Here is a 23106-nt window from a genome sequence, read left to right as displayed (position 1 = left end):
AGGGAATATGAAAACCTTGTAAAAGGATGATCTGTACAAAACTGTCATGAGCCAGACTGTCCTCACTGGAAAAATGGTTCATCAAGATGTGTTGGTTTTTTTTCAAATGCTGAAAGCATTTCAACGACAAGAAATGTCTTTTGGCCGTGCAAATAATGACTGTCCTCTCTCTAGGCCAAACGTAGTGGGATGTTATTTTAGCAGGAATCCAAGAGGTTGGAATACACCATGCCAGGGGTCAGCAACCTGCAGCTCTTCAGCTCCTCTCCAGCGGCTCCCTGTGGATTTTTTGTTTACATTTTCATTTTTATTTATCATTGTTGTAGGTCTATGGTACGACGGTACGACGGAGTATTAGGGCCACATTGAGAAAAATAAATAAATATGAGATTTCGAGAATAAAGTCATAATATTCTGATAATAAAGTCATAAGTTTAAAAGAAAAAAGGTTTTAGTATTATGAGAATAAAGTCATAATATTATAAAGAAGTAATTTTACGTGTTATTTTCTTTTTTTCTCATAAAGTTATGACTTTATTCTCGTTATATTACAACTTTCTTTCTCGTAACATTAGGACTTTATTCTGTAAATCTCAGATTTGTTTCCCTCAATGTGGCCCTTATATTCCGTAATACATTTGCACTTTGGCCCTCACTGCATTAAACCTATGTACTATATACTTAGACTATAAACTGTGTTACCTTCATCACAATGCTCAAATGTTTTGCGGCTCCAGACAGATTTTTTATTTTTTTATTTTTGCCTAAAATGGCTCTTTTGATAGTAAAGGTTGCTGACCCCTGACCTACAGTATGTGGCTTGTTCGAGGTTTTCAACGTTTATGGATGAAACTTGACCCAACCGTTGGATAAGATTGTTCTCTCTTTAAGTCAAGAAATGAGTAAAGACCTGAGTTGAGCATGTTGTGGTGGGTACTTTACTCCCTCTGTGCTGATGCTTGATTCAGCACCATCAGCCACAACAGCCTGACTTCTCCCTGTAAGGTACGCTTGCTGTATACTGTATGTTTGCACATGTCTGTCTTGAAAAGGAGATCTTGATCTCAAGGAGACTAACTAATAAAGGGTTAAATCAATAGAAAACATAATCCAGACTTTATAACTATCTTCAATACAGTAATCACTGACTAACTAAGGTGGGAGAAAGGGATGTTTTCAAAACCAAGTCCAATAACAATGTCAGTTTTTGTATTAGTCCACAGACCTCAGTGTGAAAAGGTTTCATAGGAACCATTTCCTCAGTAGAATGTAGTTGCATTGAAAACTATACATGAATACATTGAGATATACAGTATAATATGAAGTCAAAGCATCAAAGACTGTGAGAGAAATTCAAATAATTCTCAACCATATACCATAAACATATCCCATTTCTTTGAAGCTGTACTTTTGTTGGAGTATGTCGCAGACACACATTGAGGACGGAGGTCAAAGTGAGGCTCATAGAGAAAGTGAAAGTGGGAGCAGCTCCTTTAAGAGGAAGCAGGTTGGATAAGTCTTCTAACGTCTGATTGCATATAGTCAGATAAAGGTTAAGGCTACAAAACCTTTCCTACTATATACCATGTAAACACCATTTGTATGATATTTGATTCATGAGTTCCTGAGACCTCTACATTATTATCAAGATCAATAATTACCTGAAAGTCCTAGTGTAAAGAAAGACAGAGTTAATCCATTTAAAATCCAAGCAACAATAGATCAAGGAGGAGCTGTGTTCCACGAGGCTGCAGGTGCATGAAGTAACACACAATAGTTAAAGGGTTATCAATCACGACGCCTGGATCTCGCCAGTGGGCTACCTGCAGGTCTGAGAAGTGAAGTCAATGCTGAAGTGTCTTAAACCTGCATTCTCTCTAACAGCCAGCAGGGGGCTCTGGGTGCTAAAAGAAGTCTGGTTGCATAGAAGTCTATGAGAAAATGAGCCTACTTCTCTCTTGATTTATTACCTCAGTTAACATTGTAAACATGAGTTTATGGTCTCAACCGCTAGTTTCAAGTCTTCTTCAATACAGCATGATGTTCATTTAGTAAATGATGGTCCCATTTAGAGTCAGATAGACCATAAAGCAGGGGATGCTTTAGGGCGGGGCTACCTTGTGATTGACAGGTCGCTACCACTGCGTTGTCCGGTCTGGGAGTTGTCCGTGTTTTCGTCTTACAACTTTAACCCTTTCACAGTGTGTTTTCACTTCATCAAAGTTAATTATAACTGTTAAAAGTTAACGTGGTAATAACGCGTTAACGCAAATAAACACCACTAATTCCTTCAAGGTTAGGAGGTTGTAGCAGGCTCAGTTTTAAAAGTAGAGTGAAGATACTGGTATCATATGAAGATATGTGAATGGAAATGGGTTCTATGGGTACCCACGAGTCTCCTAGGGAGACCGAGGGACTGTTTGTAAGAATCAGGGATGCTTGTTAACAGCGATACCTGTGGCCTCAAACCACTCAGAGTTCCAGCAGAAGCTGTCCGAGAAGGAGAAGAAAGGGCTGAAGGTTTTCCTCGCCGTCACAGATGTTGACACTTTCTCTCTGGAGCTGCATGAAATCCTGCTGCTGAAGACGAGCACCGCCGTGCCCGACCAGCGTTACCAACCACACTGGGAGTAAGCACCAACCATTTGTACTAAAACCCCCTCTATAGTGAAAACACAACTCACCATTTGTGAGTTTTTGTTGGAGGTGATGCAACAAATGGTAAAACAATCCTAAAACATTTGCATTATTGACATCTATTCCCGAGTTTACCTAAGAGGTGTTTTTAGGAATTGTTTGTAAGCTCATGAATGTAAGAAGTGTGCCTATTGTCAGGTCAGAGATTACCACCCTGGTCTAAAGGAATCCATTGATTCCTGACAGCTTTAATCAGAGTAAAGTGTGGAGGTCTCACCCGGGGACTTGGAGCCTTTTGACTTCCAGGACCAGAGCGTGACCCCTCCAGGCGGCCATCTGTCAGGGGAGAGGAGCTTTAAGTTGTCTCCCCTCAGTCACAGGTCATCTCTATTGAAGCAGCAGCTGGACGGTGAAGTGAATAGGCATGCTCCTGGTGAAAACAATGGATGCGGTGCTAACAGTTGTTTTCTCTGTGCCCTCCCTCCCTGCTTTTCACCTTTGGTACAGTCAACTTTTTAATGTAAAGGAAATAATAAGATAGCACACAGTGGTGAAGTCAGGTCTGCACTTTATTGAATATTCTGCTCAAGAAGAGAGTAAACATATCCAACAGGTGTTGCTTTAGATCTACAAACATCAGCAATGTTTACAAAAAAATGATGTTAACACTGACTCTCTTAAAGAAAAAACAAGTTATGCATTTTTTTATATGAGCTATGACTTTATATTTCAACATACTAGTGTTGACATAGCAATTGTGTATTGATATAAGCTCTGTATTGATAAGTATCAGGAATTAGAATAGAAAGTTATAATTAAAAACATATCTGTGATGTACCAAGCAATGAAAGTTTAAACTGATTGTGAAGCTGTGATTAACAAAAAAGACATTTCTTCGACTCTATAAAAATCAGCAGAGTGCTTAACATCTAACAAAATGGTGTTAACAGTGAGTAAAAAAAAACACAGACCAGAGAGTTTTCCTCTTGTTTTTAGAAAATATATCCATATACCAAAGTACTAAATTAAGTATGCTATATTAAACAAAAGGCACTTTAGCTCCCTCATGTCCGAACATAATCAACATGATAAATTCAACAAAACAGGTTATGCAATTTTTGACATGAGCTATGAGATCATATTAAAACATAATAGTGTTGACATAGTAATTGTGAATCAATATAAGCTCAGTTTAAGTATCAGGAATTAGAATCAGAATTAAAACGATTAAAAACATATATGTGATGTACTGAGCAATAAAAGCTTAAACTGATTGTGAAGCTGTGAAGCACAAACCAGTTTGAGGAGAAGGCTGTGCATCAAATCAACGTGAACTGATTAACAGAAAAGTACATATATAGTCACTTCATCGTATCATCTATTTTCCTGGTCTCTCTGGGTTTGAATGCATTGTTTTTAATTTGTGAAGGACGTCTTAAGTTGTACTTTGAACTTTAAATGTAAACCCATATCCCTATGAACAGACCAGGATCGAACAAGTCTTGATCATTGCTCTTACTCAACTGGACGCAGGTACGCATAGTTGCCTTTGTCATAAGCCCAGATTCCTGGGTAAACAGGCTCAGTGAATTTGGTGTGAAAGGTGTGGAGGTGCTCCAGTGTGTTAGAGACGACAGAGTAGAAGGACAGAGTGCCAGCAGGCCAGTCCAGATACACCCCAACTCTTGTGCAGCCCCCAGGATATGACTTTAACCAACCATTATGCCATATACTACCAGTGTTTCCTTCCTGGCCAACAGCCCACGATTTGGTATTATTTCCAAAATTGCTGTCTGAACCATCTCCCTTTCTTCCAATTCTGCTGTATGCAACAGCTGCATAAACAGATTTCATAACGAAATCAGTCCACTCTACCTCCCAGTAATGGAGCCCAGTTAAGCCCTCTTTGCACAACACCTGAGTTTGTGTATCAAACCTCTCTGGGTGATCAGGATAATTCTGCCACGCTGCAACTGTTGCCTTCTTGTTTCCCTCAGACAGAGTGAGGTAGCCATTTGCAGTGTTTGGGTCCAGGGTGAGATCACAGGCATCTGTTGGAGAGACCAAAATAAAATGTTTTATCAGTCATTCTGATGGTCAAACAGGTTTCTGGAGGACAGTAATTAGTACGGCAGATTTTTTGCCTAAAAAATGCATGAAAAATGACTTACACCAGATCAGATCTCTTTTGTCTGTGATCTGCTCAGGAGGGACGTCAGGCTTTGAAGGCTTTGAAAAATCTTCACTGACCAGATTGCCGTCCTTGTAATGGTAGATGGTTGCTCCTGTGTATTTCTCATTTGTTATAACTGCTATGAGGAAACGCAACCTCTTGTTGTTCTTCTGTGCTTTGGCAAGCTCATGGAAAGCTTTGGCTTTTTCTCTCATTTTGGTTACAACTTCAGGTGAGGAGTACCACTGGCCTTCATTGGTACTTCCTAATTTAGGTGAGTCCAAGTAGTCGGCCATCACATCAAGGTAGGTATCACCCCTTGCCATGGAGGTGAAAACAAAGCACAGAGTATGCTCTACACCTGGAGCAAGAGCCTCTCTGTCCAGCTCAGACTGACTTAGGACGATCTTTGTTCCCTCCATGGCATCTACACAGGATCTGATGACGTTGATTTCTCTCTCTTTCTGATCCAGCCACTTGCTTAGTTTTTCATGACTGAATGGTGTCTTGTCTCGGTCTTCAAAGAGTTGTTTCAGTGAGCTCTCATCTTCTTCACCATCACGGATGGAGGGAAGTTTCTCTGCCATGTTCTTCTGGAGGTGAGATGTATAGTCACTGCACAATTTTTGGAAAGTGCTCAACTCTTCTCGAATCATTGGAAAATCCTCTACCACTGTGTCTTCCAGAGAATCGTTGCATCTCATTTGCATTTCCCTTAAATCTTCTAGAGCATTCTGCATCTTCCTCACTATTCCAACGCTGATCCCACACATCAGCTCGGCAGCTTCGGGATACAAATTCTTCAGTGGCATCAGCCAGACCTTCAGTGGCACACCGTTCTCTCCCTTTTCTCCCAGTAGCTTTGGAAGTTCTGCGAAGGTCTTCACTGCATCTCTATATGTTGTAGGGTTGCTGTCAAGAATGAAGTCTCCGAAGAATTTGCAGGAACATTTCTCAGTCAGGGATTTTTCTTCATCAGACAGCTTGATGCCAGCTTCTGCCTCAACATTAATTGAGGGGATCTTATTTATCACAGCTTTCATGCTGCCCTGGATGTCCTGAACGCTGCTGGCTTCCAACTTCTCACTGTCAAACACAAAGAAAGCATTTGCCCCATAAAGGATGCCTGTGACTACATGTGTTGCCAAGCCCTTCTCAATAACCTCCGTTTGGTGGGGTTTTAAGGTTTGGAGGTCAACCATTGACAGCTGTTTGAAGCTGGTAGTAGCTTTGTACCGACCCGTCACTCTGCTTTGATTCTTGTATTTCTTATGATCATTCAGATACTTGGCAGATCCTCCAATTTCAATCAGTCCACTCAGGAAACTGGCCTTCAGAGAAGCTTCAACATCCAGCAAAGAGGACTTGGATTCAATGGAGTCAGATGTAGAAATTTCAAATGCACTGCTTTTCTGAGATTTTTCAGTTGTCTTCTCTTGTAGAGTTGCATCATTCCACAACGTCAAACCTATAGAAATTGGAAAACATCAGTTATCTGATAAAGCAGCAACATCATTTTGTTAATATGAAGTCATTTAATCATTTAGATTTCTGCACACTGCAGCTTCTTCCCTAAGTTCCCTAAACAGCTACTACATTAAATGCCTCATAGGCGTAAAACAGAAAGAAGAAGCAGCATCTATGCACAGTTGATAACCATGGAGGAGGCCGAGGGGAACGAGGAGGAGGTCATTTTTTCTAAAAAGGCTCAAAAGTAAATAAGTTATAAGTTGTGATGGCAGCTAAAATATTTTTCACGTTTTTATAGTTTGCTAATTAATGTTAAGATAATGTTACGTGCCCTTAATTAAAGCTAGCTAAACTAGCAGCAGACAAGCTAAATTAGCAGTAGCATGTGATTTGTTGACAGTGTGAGACTTATCCATTTTTATTTCATAAAACATTTAAATGTAGCCTATAAATTAATATGAAAAATTTAAACTAGAGTAATTGCATTTCCTGAGCAAAAATTGTCTGTGATTGCTGCATCTGCTGCTCGCTGGCCCAGCTTCTGAAACTATCCCAGCAACAAGTGTTGGTGATTCACGTCTGAAGATACCGCCCACAATCAGAGGTAACCGAGTGATGCATTCAAGAGATGTGGTGGTGTTTTATTAATGGCCACATGGTGGAGCTATTGGTGCTATGCTTCGACATGTTGTGGAAAAGCCATGTATCAAGTTTCATCTTATTGAACACAACAGATTATCATGTTTTAGTGTTGTAGCGCCCCCTAATGAATCAAATGTGACACACTTGTGCATTGTGGCTGTATGTACAACATTTCCAAATTGGGTTGCAATCCAATTTAGCATTGAAGAGTTATGGCAGTTTAAGTGCATGAGGTCACACCTTCAAAGGTTTGGGGACCCATTACAGACAAACGGTAAGTCATACCCATAAACAAACTCAGAAGTTTCATTCAGGGTCATCTAAATGTGGTATGGACCAAGTTTGGTGAAGATTGGATGAAATATGTGCCGAAAGACACACGCACCCCTCTCACACAGCTGAGACCGTTCACTTGGAAGATCACTGCTCCGATTATGTAAGTCGGTTAGATTCCATATTTAAATGTCTTAACCAGCACAAATTTGCCTACGTTCTGTCATAAAATGAAATATAAAGAGTGAAACATTTCTAGTCCTGCTTTTAGGTCAAAGACTACAAAGGCCATAACTGTTATCAGCTACTGTAAATCAAGATATCATCAGAGAAAAAACTGTCAAACACATTTTGTGTGTTAAACATTTGAGAACTACAGCGAGTTAGAAAGTTAAGAGGACAAGGAAAAAGTAGAGCTGTTCTGTTGTCAGTTAACATGGGTTTCATTATGGACAGCTGCCTGCTGCACCCGTCACTTTAAAGCTGCTAAAGACAAAAATGTCTGTCTGTTTGGTTCCAAGAGAACATGTCAGGAACAAGGACAAATTTTACTACGTTTCGATGAAATGTGAAAACTGTGGGAAATAGAGCAAGTTAAAGATAACTTTTTAAGGAGAGTTTGCAGCAGCCTACAACACATACACACTCATTGAAAACAGAAAAATATTAAAAATATTCATATTTCAATAACTGTAACAGATAGCAAAGATTGCTTGCAGCAATGGGGGGGGAGGGGGTGGGGTATTTTGATTTTTTTAACAATTCTCCAGTGGTAAAAATGGTTAAATTTACAAGTTTACAAGGCAACGCCCCACACACACACACATGTACGAGCGTCGTAACTACTTCACAGACACAGAGCGGAGAGACGACCTCAACTCAACAACGCTACCTCATGACAAGTAATCACGGCAGTGCTACTGCAGGGCTGAGTTTTCTATTCCATTCTCCAGGAAACGTGCGGCGGCGTGCTTTGAGTTCAGACTGGTGCACGCCAAGGGTAGAGTACGAGCAGGGAGGCAGGGAGGCATTTGATTGGTTCTTTCCAAGCGGACCGCGAGGCAGTGATTGGTAGACGTTTTTACAGGATTACAGCAGCTACAGATGATGTCTCTTTTTCGGTCCTTTTTCAGAGCTCATAAGTAATGGATCGCTGTCGGGGTGTAAAGACCATTTCAACCAAAATAACAACTAGTAGATACTGGAGAACATCGTCAACCCTGCCTTTAATTAATGAAGTAATTCATGTTTATTTCTGATTCATGACTGGAACAATTTGACACACAGTGCTGAGCTGCATCTCAAATTAATCTTCAGGTTCCAGCTTTCAGATGATGTACACCACTTCTATGTGACATCTACTGTTGACCTGCTATCTCCCCCTAAAGACCCCCTGTACCCCTCTAAAAAAGACAAAAACGGGTCTATTGTGGGTCTCAGGGTATATAATAAGGATATATTCTGAGTCAAGACTTACCTGGGATCAGTGCCTCCCTCCGAGCATCATAGAGCATTCCTAGGGTGAAAGGTCGACCTAGGGCAGCAACGGCCATGAGATCTGAGTCCATTTCTCCAACCTGTTGAGAAAAGTGACCAGACGGCCTTCAATACTTGATTTACACTATTAAGTAATGTTTAGAGTTAAGAGACAGAAAGCCTGACAGTCTATTGTGCATGGAAATGCAGTATTTCCCTGAAGACACTGGTCTACAAAAGACAAATTTCCACTGAGGTGGACGATTAAGTAAGTCAGTCGATCAATCAATCAATCAATCAATCAATCAATCAATCCGACAGTGATAGTTTTACACAGAGTTCAGTAAAGGTCTAATACTGTATATATATCTGGTTTTATCACCCTCTGTCCGCCCAGTTTGTCCTCACCTGGTGAAGTTGTGTAGATCGGCTGAGTCGTGTAGGAGTCTTCTTGACTTTCAACTGGAGCTTCCAGAGTGATGATCTGTGATGTTGTGAGATTATTTATATCCTGTCAGATAGTCTCTACTGCCGACTCCTCCCATGACACGCCTCCAGACATGACAACACGTGAGGCCTGTAGTCACATTATAACTTTAATAATGAGGCGTTCATTATGCATACATTAACCTTTATAAAGCCAGAAATCTCAAAATAACACAACATTAAATAAAATAAAGATGTGGCTTACATCATAACAGAACCCCCCCCCCCAATATGTCATAAACTTGGCCAGTTCAAGTTCAGCATCACACTTTGGCAACTTGTTGTCATGGCTAAAGTGAAATTAAATGAAACAAAACATGTTGACTCTGGTCATTTACAGTTCACAGTTATGAACATTACTAAGTTACAAAGTTGTAATTTTCGATGGTACGAGTTTGTTTTTTTAATCCAGTGCTTTAAGAGCTTGTTCAAAGGCTAAAGCCTGGCCTGGCATACTGCAAATACATCACTTTAACTGTTTCATACTGCATACTACTGAGGAACGCAATATGCAGCATGTACTCTATATATGCCACACTGCAAAAATGGTTCAAGAATGGTTCGAGGAACACAACAACGAGTTGGAGGTGTTGACTCGGTCTCACTGATGCACATGAGGAGCAAAGGCTGGCTCGTGTTGTCCGATCCAATAGAAGAGCTACTGGAGCTCAAACTGCTGAAAAAGTTAATGCTGGTTCTGATAGAAAGGTGTCAGAACACACAGTGCATCGCAGTTTTTTTGTGCATGGGGCTGCGTCGGGTGTCAATCATCTGCAAAACCTATTTTGTTGTTTCAGCAGTTACTCAGAAACTATTACAACACTAATCAAGTATTTGTTCCACAGAAATCATCAGGTCATGGGAAGGTCTTTATAGTCATATTTACCACTAGGTGTGTCTTCACTTCTGTAGAAAAACTTCTGTTACACAATGACTACTATAAATCTTATTATGCTGACTATATGCCAGTTATCCACAACTTGATGACTTTCCACATCACTGGCTAGTGGTCCAAGTTGTCGACTGGTCGGTGGTGCCCTTTGAGCATTATGTTCACCAGGGATGTGCAATCCTGTAATTGTGTTATTTCAATAATATAAAATGTTAAATGCATTTTTAATCTGCTTCTGGATCAGAATACACATAGTCAGAGACAACCGATTGGCTGAAAGACGTAATAAATTCGGCAGAATTCCTCAGTCCAGTCAGGGAATATGAAAACCTTGTAAAATGATGATTTGTACAAAACTGTCATGAGCCAGACTGTCCTCACTGGAAAAATGGTTCATCAAGATGTGTTTTTTTTTTTTCAAATGCTGAAAGCATTTCAACGACAAGAAATGTCTTTTTGCCGTGCAAATAATGACTGTCCTCTCTCTAGGCCAAACGTAGTGGGATGTTATTTTAGCACTGCAAAACATCTTAGGGTGGATAGTTTGGTCAGCAGACCATGCAGGAGACCGCTGTTTGCATCCTGTTTGCTATGTTTGTTGGAAACTGGGCACTATTAAACTTCCTGACCTGAACAAAGTTCTTTCTGTTAAATACCCATATGCCTTTCTGCCAAAATACACCGATCAGCAATAACATTAACAAGATAATGACCACTGACTGGGGAAGAGAATAACATTGATTATCACGTTACCATGGCACCTGGCAGTGGGGGGAATATATTAGACAGCAAGTGAACATTTTGAACTTTGAACTTTGTGTTGGAAGCAGAAAAAATGGGCCAGCGTAAGGATGTGAGCGACTTTGACAAGGGCCAAATAGTGCTGGCTAGACGACCGGGTCAGAGCATCTCCAGAACTGCAGCTCTTGTGAGATGTCCACGGTCTGCAGTGGTCAGGACATACCAAAAGTGGTCCAAGGAAGGGAAAACGGTGAACCGGCGACAGGGTCAGACCCCGAGGCTCATTGATGCACTTGGGGAGCGAAGGCTGGCCCGTGTTGTCTGATCCAATAGAAGAGCTACTGGAGATCAAACTGCTGAAACAAAGTGAATGCTGGTTCTGATAGAAAGGTTTTCAGAACACACAGTGCATCGCAGTTTGTTGCGTATGGAGCTGCGTAGCCGCAGACCTGTCAGGTTGCCCGTGCTGACCCGTGTCCACCGACCAAAAGCGTCATGGAAACGGTATTCCCTTATGGCAGTGGCCTCTTTCAGCAGGATAATGCGCCCTGCCACACTGCAAACATGGTTCAAGAATGGTTCGAGGAACACAACGACGAGTTGGAGGTGTTGACTCGGCCTCCAAATTCTCCAGATCTCAATCCGATGGAGCATCTGTGGGATGTGTTGGACAAACAAGGCCGATCCACGGAGGCCCCACCTCGCAACTTCCAGGACTTAAAGGATCTGCTACTGACGGCTTGGTGCCAGATACCACAGCAGACCTTCAGAGGTCTAGTGGAGTCCATGCCTCGACGGGTCAGGGCTGCTTTGGCGGCAAAAGGGGGACCAACTCAATATTAGGCCAGTGGTCATAATGTGATGGCTGATCGTGTATTTCTTACTGTATGTTCGGGTGTCCATCATCTATAAAACCTATTTTGTTGTTTCAGCAGTTACTCAGAAACTATTACAACACTAATCAAGTATTTGTTCCACAGAAATCATCAGGTCATGGGAAGGTCTTTATAGTCATATTTACCACTAGGTGTGTCTTCACTTCTGTAGAAAAACGTCTGTTACACAATGACTACTGTAAATCTTATTATGCTGGCTGTATGCCAGTTATCCACAACTTGGTGACTTTCCACAGCACTGGCTAGTGGTCCAAGTTGTCAACTAGTCGGTGGTGCCCTTAGAGCATTATGTTCACCAGGGATGTGCAATCCTGTAACTGTGTTGTTTCAATAATAGAAAGTGTTAAATGCATTTTTAATCTGCTTCTGGATCAGAATACACATAGTCAGAGACAACCGATTGGCTGAAAGACGTAATAATTTCGGCAGAATTCCACAGTCCAGTCAGGGAATATGAAAACCTTGTAAAAGGATGATTTGTACTAAACTGTCATGAGCCAGACTGTCCTCACTGGAAAAATGGTTCATCAAGATGTGTTGGTTTTTTTTCAAATGCTAAAAGCATTTCAACGACAAGAAATGTCTTTTGGCCGTGCAAATAATGACTGTCCTCTCTCTAGGCCAAACGTAGTGGGATGTTATTTTAGCAGGAATCCAAGAGGTTGGAATACACCATGCCAGGGGTCAGCAACCTGCAGCTCTTCAGCTCCTCTCCAGCGGCTCCCTGTGGATTTTTTGTTTACATTTTCATTTTTATTTATCATTGTTGTAGGTCTATGGTACGACGGTACGACGGAGTATTAGGGCCACATTGAGGAAAACAACTTTATAACTATCTTCAATACAGTAATCACTGACTAACTAAGGTGGGAGAAAGGGATGTTTTCAAAACCAAGTCCAATAACAATGTCAGTTTTTGTATTAGTCCACAGACCTCAGTGTGAAAAGGTTTCATAGGAACCATTTCCTCAGTAGAATGTAGTTGCATTGAAAACTATACATGAATACATTGAGATATACAGTATAATATGAAGTCAAAGCATCAAAGACTGTGAGAGAAATTCAAATAATTCTCAACCATATACCATAAACATATCCCATTTCTTTGAAGCTGTACTTTTGTTGGAGTATGTCGCAGACACACATTGAGGACGGAGGTCAAAGTGAGGCTCATAGAGGAGGTGAAAGTGTAAGCAGCTCCTTTAAGAGGAAGCAGGTTGGATAAGTCTTCTAACATCTGATTGCATATAGTCAGATAAAGATTAAGGCTACAAAACCTTTCCTACTATATACCATGTAAACACCATTTGTATGATATTTGATTCATGAGTTCCTGAGACCGCTACATTATTATCATGATCAATAATTACCTGAAAATCCTAGTGTAAACAAAGACAGAGTTAATACATTTAAAATCCAAGCAACAATAGATCAAGGAGGAGCTGTGTTCCACGAGGCTGCAGGTGCATGAAGTAACACACAATAGTTAAAGGGTCATCAATCACGATGCCTGGACCTCGCCAGTGGGCTACCTGCAGGTCTGATAAGTGAAGTCAATGCTGAAGTGTCCTAAACCTGCATTCTCTCTAACAGCCAGCAGGGGGCTCTGGGTGCTAAAAGAAGTCTGGTTGTATAGAAGTCTATGAGAAAATGAGCCTACTTCTCACTTGATTTATTACCTCAGTTAACATTGTAAACATGAGTTTATGGTCTCAACCGCTAGTTTCAAGTCTTCTTCAATACAGCATGATGTTCATTTAGTAAATTATGGTCCCGTGGTCCAGTGTGTTTTCACTTCATCAAAGTTAATTATAACTGTTAAAAGTTAACGCAAATAAACACCACTAATTTCTTCAAGGTTAGGAGGTTGTAGCAGGCTCAGTTTTAAAAGTAGAGTGAAGATACTGGTATCATATGAAGATATGTGAATGGAAATGGGTTCTATGGGTACCCAGGAGTCTCCTAGGGAGACCGAGGGACTGTTTGTAAGAATCAGGGATGCTTGTTAACAGCGATACCTGTGGCCTCAAACCACTCAGAGTTCCAGCAGAAGCTGTCCGAGGAGGAGAAGAAAGGGCTGAAGGTTTTCCTCGTCGTCACAGATGTTGACACTTTCTCTCTGGAGCTGCATGAAATCCTGCTGCTGAAGACGAGCACCGCCGCGCCCGACCAGCGTTACCAACCACACTGGGAGTAAGCACCAACCATTTGTACTAAAACCCCCTCTATAGTGAAAACACAACTCACCATTTGTGAGTTTTTGTTGGAGGTGATGCAACAAATGGTAAAACAATCCTAAAACATTTGCATTATTGACATCTATTCCCGAGTTTACCTAAGAGGTGTTTTTAGGAATTGTTTGTAAGCTCATGAATGTAAGAAGTGTGCCTATTGTCAGGTCAGAGATTACCACCCTGGTCTAAAGGAATCCATTGATTCTAGACAGCTTTAATCAGAGTAAAGTGTGGAGGTCTCACCCGGGGACTTGGAGCCTTTTGACTTCCAGGATCAGAGCGTGACCCCTCCAGGCGGCCATCTGTCAGGGGAGAGGAGCTTTAAGTTGTCTCCCCTCAGTCACAGGTCATCTCTATTGAAGCAGCAGCTGGACGGTGAAGTGAATAGGCATGCTCCTGGTGAAAACAATGGATGCGGTGCTAACAGTTGTTTTCTCTGTGCCCTCCCTCCCTGCTGTCTGCAGCATCACGTCCACCTTAGAGAGCCACTTGGAGCAGAAAGGCCTTCCAGTCCTGCTGGGGCTCGAGTCTTTACCGGAGGACATCACACTGGGACAAGGAGCTGACGTGTGGAGGGCTGCTGTCCAGTTTAAAAGGAGATAGATTATTTCTACTGACTTATTTGTGTTGTTATTGTTCTATTACTATTATTATGGGACATCTGGATTTAGATTGAATGTCTGTGATTAATGATGGGGCATGTTCTGATTAAATGTTTCTGTATATTTTGAGAAGTCTGAAAGTGACAGGGTGGTGCAATAAATGCATTTGATTTGAAGCAGGCCTATTTTCCCCTTATGTTACCTGTTAACCCTCTGACTTTACTGTCTTTCAGAGGCTCTAGCAGGTTCAGTTTAGAGCTAAAAAACTGCAGTTTTTGGCAAAAACCATGCAGTGTTTTTAATGCAGTATAAATGTGTTATTGTCTCCTATTCTAAAATAATGTATTTGAATATTTCTGCATACTGGGGTCCCTAAACAGTCTCTGAATTACACAAATTGGGTATCACTGTAAAGCTGAGACTCTTGTGGATCCAATGAGCCCAACTGTATTCATGTGTGATGATGTTAGTCCCCATAGGAGACATTTCATTGTAGTGAAACTTGACCTCACTGTATAAAATGACCTGTGGTGACCTCTAGGATAATCACAGCCTCATGAAACGTTACAGCCACAAACTAGAGACCTAGAGCATTCAGAGGATGGATGGATCAAACTAGAGACCTAGAGCATTCAGAGGATGGATGGCTTTCCTAGCTAGATTAAACAATAAGGGGGTTACAGAACAGAAGTGTTCGCCATCTAATCGCCGAAAAATGCAATTCTTGCAGAAATCTCCAAAATGTCAAAAGTTTTTGATCCTAAATCACAGCATGGCTTTTTCTATGGTGTTCCTCAAGGTCTTGGTGTCTTAATGTGGTATTTTGGAGGGATTATTCATAATTTTTTTATCAATTCTAGAGTAATAAAAAATGGTTAAATTTAGTACCAAATCTGTAACAAATGGTATCAACCCAAAAATTACTGCAACAATTTATGAGACCTAGTAGAGCAAGGAGATGACCATCATATACTTCTATCATCATGTTCTATGCTCTTATACACTTTAACTATTTTCACACAGTGCTGAGTTGCATCTCAAATTAATCTTCAGGTTCCCAGCTTTCAGATGATGTACACCACTTCTATGTGACATCTACTGTTGATCTGCTATCTCTCCCTAAAGACCCCCTGTACCCCCCCTAAAAAAAGACAAAAACAGCTCTATTGTGGGTCTCAGAGGGTTAATGAGGAGTCAGAGAATAATTAATAAATTCACTATGAATGAACCAGAACTTGTTTTTTCTGTGGAAGTTAGTTCCCAGCACTGATAAATGTCATTTTGCCATCTTTGCAAATCCAACTAGTGATGTGTAGGTTACGAACGAGTAGGCTCTTTGAGCCGGCTCTTTTAAGTGAACGATTGGAGCTGGCTCCCGTCTAAGAGACGTTTTTTCTTTTTCTTTTTTCTTTTAAAGGGACTGTTTGTAACTTTTCAAGCGTATAAATGTACCGGGTCGGGACACATGCGCGCGCGCGTGTGGCTGAAGTCACTGCTCCTCTGCCTGCCTGCCTTCACTCACACCGCGCGCGTCCTCGCTCCACCTCTAGACGTGAACGCGCGCTCACTCCACACTGCAGAAGAGTTAGTTTAGCTCTGAGAATATCTAGTGAATGTACAGTGGACTTTTGTGCAGAAATAAATGCTGCAGCTCCTCCAGACCAACAGAGGTTTTCGTGTCTTGTGAAGTGACGGGGCTCCGCAGCGAGTAACGTTATCACCGGCACCCGGTCGGAGACGGTAACGTTTCTCTTCCTGCTTCAGCCTCAAAGCCAACACTAGGATCAGCATTGATTCATGGAGAGACCTTCGTCTGGTCAGCTAACATTACCGCCAAGCAGCTGAAATATAGAGTGATATTGTGGTTCAGCTGACATGTGTTGCCTCACTGTTTTGAGCGATGCTTCTTCATGTCTATGTAGAGCGAGCACAAGCGCGAGCCCGACGCTGACTTTCGTTGACTTAACGGCCACAGGTGTCGCTGTTAACAAGCAATTCTGAAAGTTACAAATAGTCCCTTTAATTAATTCAAGGCAGAATGATAGGATGATTTTCTCCGCGCCACGGGCACTCCGTGCACTGACTGACTGAATGTTGTGTTACTGACGTCTGTGCGACCAATCAAGTGATGACAGACAATGGATCATACCATCAAGCAGGGAGGGGTGGCGCGCTGACAGTCTACAGGTACAGAGCAGGAGGAAGAGGAGGAGAGAAAGAGAGAGAGGAGTGTGGTGCGCGAATAGCAGACAAGATGAGTGACAGTCGGAAACGAAGCAGCATGTAAAATTACGGTATTCTGGAAATTCTAAGGTTTAGTATAATTATATTGAATAATTTAAGTGATATATGTGCATACATACTAATCATAGGTCAAAACGTCTAAAGCTAAATTTGGCTGAATTATAAAAAGGCAGAAGTGGTAAAACGAAGAGCCGTTTGGGAGCCGAAAGAACCGGCTCTTCTTGGTTGAGCTGAGCCAAATAGTCTGGATCACTAAAAAGAGCCCTAATTCCCATCACAGCATCTTTGCAAAGCCAACCAAACCGTTTGTTCGAGCCACGCCCCTTTTTGAATCCACAACACGTTAGACAGACAGCTCCGTCCAGCCAATCAGATGCACGGATTAAAAACGACAACGTTCTCTCTCCACCAATCACAGCTGTCGAGGGGCGGGTCTTAGGGTTGTTGTTACCACAGAGATGATGTGACGCGTTATTCGTCTCCACTGAGTGAACGGAGGACTTTCACTGATCAGGAGGATTGTTGTTGTTAATTAAACCTCTTAATCATTATTATATTATATTATTATATCATACAGCCTACCCTGTTGTTGAACTGGAGCTGATCAGCTATGGATCCATCCAGCTTCTGAAGTAAGTAGACAACAATAACCTGCTTAAAACCTGTTAAAGACTAAAGATAGAAACACTTTAAATACATTTATCTGTGCAACATATATCCTGGATGCAATATATATACACCTCAAATGCAACTACCTCTGTTCACATTACATCTATTTTATATGTTATATAGTGTAACACTTCTGTTTACATTTATTTATTACATCTACTTTACCTATTTTACAAGTGGAATTACCTCTGTTTACATTCATTCTTTTTCTTTATTTTATTTAATTTTTTTATTCTACATGTTCAAAATACATTTTTAAAATTAAATGAAAATGAAGTAGTATATGTACTGCATCAAATTGGGACAATGTTACAATAAAGTTGCATGCCCAAATTGTGTGCATACTGCATGCAACAGTAGTATGTACTTTATAAGGGCAGCTGCAGGACATACTGAAGGAAACACAATAAATCTGTGCAATATTAATACACTGAATGTGAAATACATGTGTCTGTGCAATATATCCTTTGATGCAATATACACCTCAAGTGCAACTACCTTTGTTTACATTTTATTTATTACATCTACTCTACCTATTTTACAAGTGCAACTACCTCTGTTTACATTACATCTATTTATATTTTATATAGTGTAACAATTCTGTTTATATTTATTTATTTATTTATTAAATCTACTCTACCTATTTTACAAGTGCAATTACCTCTGTTTACATTACATCTATTTATATATTTTATAACTCTAGTGTAACACTTTTGTTTATATTTATTTATTACATCTACTTAACCTGTTTTATTTGCTTTATAAGATAAGATAGAACTTTATTAATCCCGAAGGAAATTCTCGTGCCAGATATTGCTAAAAAATACAACAAGTTCTGTGTATAAAATAAAATAGTACTATTTTTAGCACCAGTGCCTAATAGAGTAACAAATAAGTAAGATACATTTAGTAAAATGAGTAAATAAGATAAGATAAGTAAAATAAAAAAGGTAAAGTAAGCTAACAAACAGAAAAATAAGTAATATTGCACATGTTGGACGTTAATATTGCACACAATGAACAGTAATATTGGACATTAATATTGCACACAATGAACAGTAATATTGCACATTTAGGACGTTAATATTGCACACAATGAACCGTAATATTGCACATGTTGGACGTTAATATTGCACACAATGAACCGTAATATTGCACATGTTGGACGTTAATATTGCACACAATGAACCGTAATATTGCACATGTTGGACGTTAATATTGCACACAATGAACAGTAATATTGCACATGTTGGACGTTAATATTGCACACAATGAACAGTAATATTGCACATGTTGGACGTTAATATTGCACACAATGAACAGTAATATTGCACATGTTGGACGTTAATATTGCACACAATGAACAGTAATATTGCACATGTTGGACGTTAATATTGCACACAATGAACAGTAATATTGCACATGTTGGACGTTAATATTGCACACAATGAACAGTGATATTGCACATGTTGGACGTTAATATTGCACACAATGAACAGTGATATTGCACATTTAGGACGTTAATATTGCACACAATGAACAGTAATATTGCACATGTTGGACGTTAATATTGCACACAATGAACAGTAATATTGGACATTAATATTGCACACAATGAACAGTGATGTTGCACATAACTGTGTGTGTGTTTTACCTGTTATATGTTTTATCTGCCTCGTTTAGTCTTGTCAAGTATTTGTTTTAAAGCACTGACCAGAAGTGGAAACTGTGAATCTCATTGTATTTAATACAATAATGACAATAAAGCTTTCTATTCTATTCTATTCTATTCTAATCTATTGAAAGACTTCATCTGAAAAACAGCCGTTTTGATCTCACACTAACTGATTGAGGATGTAACTGTGAGCTGTTACCATTAGCTAGCTTACTGTCACGGTACCATTAGGCTATTTCACCTAGCTTTGCTCGTAGCTAACATGGTGCACATTTAGCTGTTAAAGCACAGAACAGAACCGAACAACTGTGCGTGCTGTTAGTAGTAGTCAGACTCTCCCAGCTGTGGTAGAAACAGTGAGTGGTTTTGTTGTCTGTTGCCCTGGGAGACCAAACAGTCCAGGGGAAAGTGGCTGTTACTTCCTCTGTTGCTGTGTTGCATGTGTGGCCTATTGTGTCTTATATATACTGTTTTCCTCTATTTCAGGTTTCCAGAGGATGCATACAACACGCAGCCCTTCTTCCATCCCGACAGGTGTCTCAGGAGATGCCTTGGACCTCAGCTTGTCAGGCTCCCAGCTCTCCATGTCCAAAAGACCCAGCAGTGCATCGCCTGGGAAGTACTTCTCTCGGTCTGTGTCGGTGTCTGTGGCGAGCGACAGCAGAGGAAAACGCAACACCCTGGTGAGTAACTGTGAGCTGCCATATGTGCTGGAGCTGCTGGTTGTTTACCAGTTATAACATAATCTAATCAAGATGCAGGAGAGAGCAAATCTTCTAGGTTGCTTGTCTCCTCCATAACACCAAGTGTGTAATGTTTGCAAACAGATGTTATAATTCATTAACAAACCTTTTAAATCCACAGAGTGATGCCACCTTTGGTAGCTCCCGCTCCATCAAGAACCTCAGAAGGTCCAACAGCACCACTCAGGTTAATCAGCAGGCCAACATCAGTTTAAGGTACAAACACACACCTGCTGATGTAATAACACTGGAACGATTTATGCTCGTAACGAGGGATGCATCGATCCAACTTTTTCAGTCCCGACACCGATACTTAGTCTTTGGGTATCGGCCGATACCGAGTACCGATCCAGTGTTTAATTAATGAGCTGTAGGGCTTACTGTGTGGAAGTGACGGGGATCATTAATGTATGTGTGAGGCAACATCAGGCTGGACTTTAACGTTGGTTTCCTAACTTTGTAAAACAAAATGTGACAAAAGTTATTACATTATAATTACAATTCAAGTCTATAATGTATATTGCAAATTAATCGCACATCTTTTATCTGTTTAAAATGAACCTTAAAGGGAGATTTGTCAAGTATTTAATCCTCTTATCAACATGGGAGTGGACAAATATGCTGCTTTATGTAAATGTATGTATATATTTATTATTGTAAATCATTTAACAACACAAATCAATGACAGATATTGATCCAGAAACCCTCACAGGTACTGCATTTAGCATAAAACAATATGCTCCAATCATAACATGGCAAACTGCAGCCCAACAGGCAACAACAGCTGTCAGTGTGTCAGTGTGCTGACTTGACTATGACTTGCCCCAAACTGCATGTGATTATCATAAAGTGGGCATGTCTGTAAAGGGGAGACTCGTGGGTACCCATAGAACCCATTTACATTCACTGATCTGGAGGGCAGAGTGCAAGTTGCGTTAATGCGTTAAGAAAATACTGGTGTAAAAACAAATCTGCATTAACTTTGACAGCCCTAGTATATCGTATATAAACATAGAGCTGAATTGAATAGATCGGCCCCATTGTCACGGATATCCGATCCGGTATCGGTGCATCCCTACTCGTAACACATTTACATGTAAACCAGTGAGAATCGGTGTCCTCTCTTATTTCTCTGGACCAAACCTGTTTTCTTCATTCCTTATCGCTGACATTGACACACTAAACTGCTTATAGTACAGCATGTGCTGATACATGAACTTTGCAAAGCCTCAGGCAGACCTTGCTCTTCTTCTTTTACTTGCTCGTCTTCTTCTTCTTCTCAGTTAGATCATCTAATGAGCTTTACAGTAACATGTGAACGTCTGAAATATGAAGGATCTGTTTGTGTAAATGACAGAACAGATAAGGAGTGTCAGACAGTCTTGAAGCAGCGCTCATGTTTCCAGGAACAGTCCCTGCAGCTCAGCCCCCTCTCTCTGCTCTTTAAACCAGAGTTGCCTCTCTTCAGTGAGCAACAGCTGGCAGCCCTGAAGCTTCAGTGGCTCGGACAATGGGAGTTGTGGCGCGCCAACTCCTGCATGATAAAGAGTGGAGGAGAGCTGGGCGGCTGTTGCTAGGGTCGCGGGGTGCAGGGGACTTGCTTTGTCCCAGGTTAGAGGGGGGAGGGCCTGGACCTCAGGGTCAGGTTACCCCCCCTCCACCAGGAGCCAGTGAAAGGAGAAGTGTGTGTGTGCACGCTCTGGATCTATTGTCCGGCAGCTGCCGCCACCCCCCCTCCGCTCTCTGTCTCTGAGGATGCAGAGCAGAGGGGCTTTACGTTTAAAGACCTTCTAAATACCACCAGTACCCCCTCCAAGTCTCTGAGTCTGTCGGGGCTGTCATCGGGTCACTCACCACCTCGCTCCCCTCTCTGCCTCTGAGGATGCAGAGCAGAGTGGCTTTACGTTTACGACACGACACGACACGACACGACACGACACGACACGACACGACACGACACGACACGATACGACACGACACGATACGATACAACTTTACTGTCAGTTTGCACTGAAATTCATTTTGCATCCAGCTCAGTTTGAGAAAAAGTACACATACAATAGACATACTGTTACCATAAACAGACAGACAAGTAAGACCCATCAGACAAAAAACAAACACATCATACAAAATGACCATCTGTCCTCTGGATTTACACGTCTTTAACAGCACATTAATTATTATTTAGCAACAAGATGACCTTCTAAATACCACCAGTACCCCCTCCAAGTCTCTGAGTCTGTCAGGCTGTCATCGGGTCACTCACCACCCCACTACCTCTCCACTGCTTCCTCCCCTTCATGCACCACTCTCTTGTGAAGCAAAAAGTGGAGGAATGTGCTCCCTCAATTGTGTTGTCAGATTGCTTTTCATTGGGCCAGCTGGCTTCAACCCCCCCGAAGACACACACGCTCATTTATATACTTACCCAGACACCCTGCACCGCACAGGCACAGATACCAGCGGAGGCCAGGCCAGACGAGAGGTCACCCTACATCTGTGCCTCACGATGGAGGTGCTGGTGTGTGTGAAGCTATTTGAAGGATGAACGACATCGGGATCAACATATGCATGCACGCATTTACATGGAATCCACAGCGGAGTTCCCCCCCAGCAGACGGTCAGCTGCTACATACTGGATTCCAGTACTCGGGGACGGGGGGGAGAAGAGAAGGGGATGAGTCCCATTTTCTGCAGCTGTCATTACAGCATTTAATCACAAAAGCTGCCACTAAAAGCTATGACTCCAGGTCCCTGCTTTGTTGTTTAATTGTCTATTGTGCGCTGCTAAGCTCTTGTTGCATGAAAATTGAGCCCAGAATGTGCTTTTCCCCTCTTAAAGGGACAGATTTCAGATTTGTTTTTTTAGCTCAACGCTACCACGTCAGCATTTTAAAGAGTCACACCGCTCTAGTGGCATCTCTCCATGCAAATAGTTCGGCTTTTATTTTCTCAGGTTTTTAAATAAAAGTCATTTTTAGTGCTGTCAAAGTTAACATGATAATAAGTAAATTAGTTTTAACGCCACTCATTTCTTTAACACATTAATGCAACTTGCGATTTTTAGGTTGTTTAGGCTCAGTTTTAAAGCTAGAGTGAAGATACTGGTATCATATGAAACTAGAAAACCTAAAGAATCCATTGGTAGCTTATCAAGAAAGAGGCTCAAAAGTTGCGCCAAATTTTGGTGAGGAAAAACTGTCATGGCCATTTTCAAAGGGGTCCCTTGACCTCTGACCTCCAGATATGTTAA

At 41.2% G+C, this 23106-nt stretch overlaps 2 protein-coding genes across 12 annotated transcripts in view; one reads left to right on the top strand and one right to left on the bottom strand.

Moving 5' to 3' along the window:
- Positions 1 to 23106, top strand: part of cep131 (centrosomal protein 131) — a 213740-nt gene that overhangs the window by 10690 nt on the left and 179944 nt on the right. For 6 of the 9 annotated variants that reach the window (XR_012591985.1, XM_074620769.1, XM_074620768.1 and 3 more), the window contains exons 1-3: positions 17232 to 17398; positions 19597 to 19793; positions 19975 to 20069. Coding sequence is in view for 8 of the 9 variants with exons in the window: in XM_074620769.1 (XP_074476870.1) it covers positions 19608 to 19793; positions 19975 to 20069 (281 nt within the window). In the remaining variant the exon portion in view is untranslated. Of the gene's footprint in view, positions 1 to 17231; positions 17399 to 19501; positions 19794 to 19974; positions 20070 to 22237; positions 22474 to 23106 lie in introns of those variants that run through there. The other 3 variants (XM_074620763.1, XM_074620762.1, XM_074620766.1) reach the window with 3 other exon arrangements.
- LOC141758938 (stonustoxin subunit beta-like) lies at positions 3189 to 9284 on the bottom strand. Of its 3 annotated transcripts, XR_012591986.1 has the most exons (5): positions 9080 to 9284; positions 8673 to 8816; positions 4809 to 6278; positions 3786 to 4688; positions 3189 to 3374 (listed from the first exon to the last, which is right to left on the bottom strand). XR_012591986.1 is itself a non-coding variant. In XM_074620777.1 (4 exons), the coding sequence occupies exons 2-4, from the start codon at positions 8761 to 8763 to the stop codon at positions 4153 to 4155; spliced, it is 2097 nt and encodes a 698-aa protein (XP_074476878.1). In that variant the 5' UTR covers positions 8764 to 8816; positions 9080 to 9284; the 3' UTR covers positions 3599 to 4152. The 3 variants fall into 3 exon arrangements, 2 of the variants coding, with proteins under 2 accessions (XP_074476878.1, XP_074476877.1); XM_074620777.1 differs by lacking the exon at positions 3189 to 3374 and having other exon boundaries at positions 3599 to 4688; XM_074620776.1 differs by lacking the exon at positions 3189 to 3374 and having other exon boundaries at positions 3599 to 4688; positions 8673 to 8772.

Source organism: Sebastes fasciatus, chromosome 20, assembly GCF_043250625.1.
Source record: "Sebastes fasciatus isolate fSebFas1 chromosome 20, fSebFas1.pri, whole genome shotgun sequence".
Taxonomy (NCBI): Eukaryota; Metazoa; Chordata; class Actinopteri; order Perciformes; family Sebastidae; genus Sebastes; species Sebastes fasciatus.
This window is presented reverse-complemented; position numbering and strand designations above follow the sequence as displayed.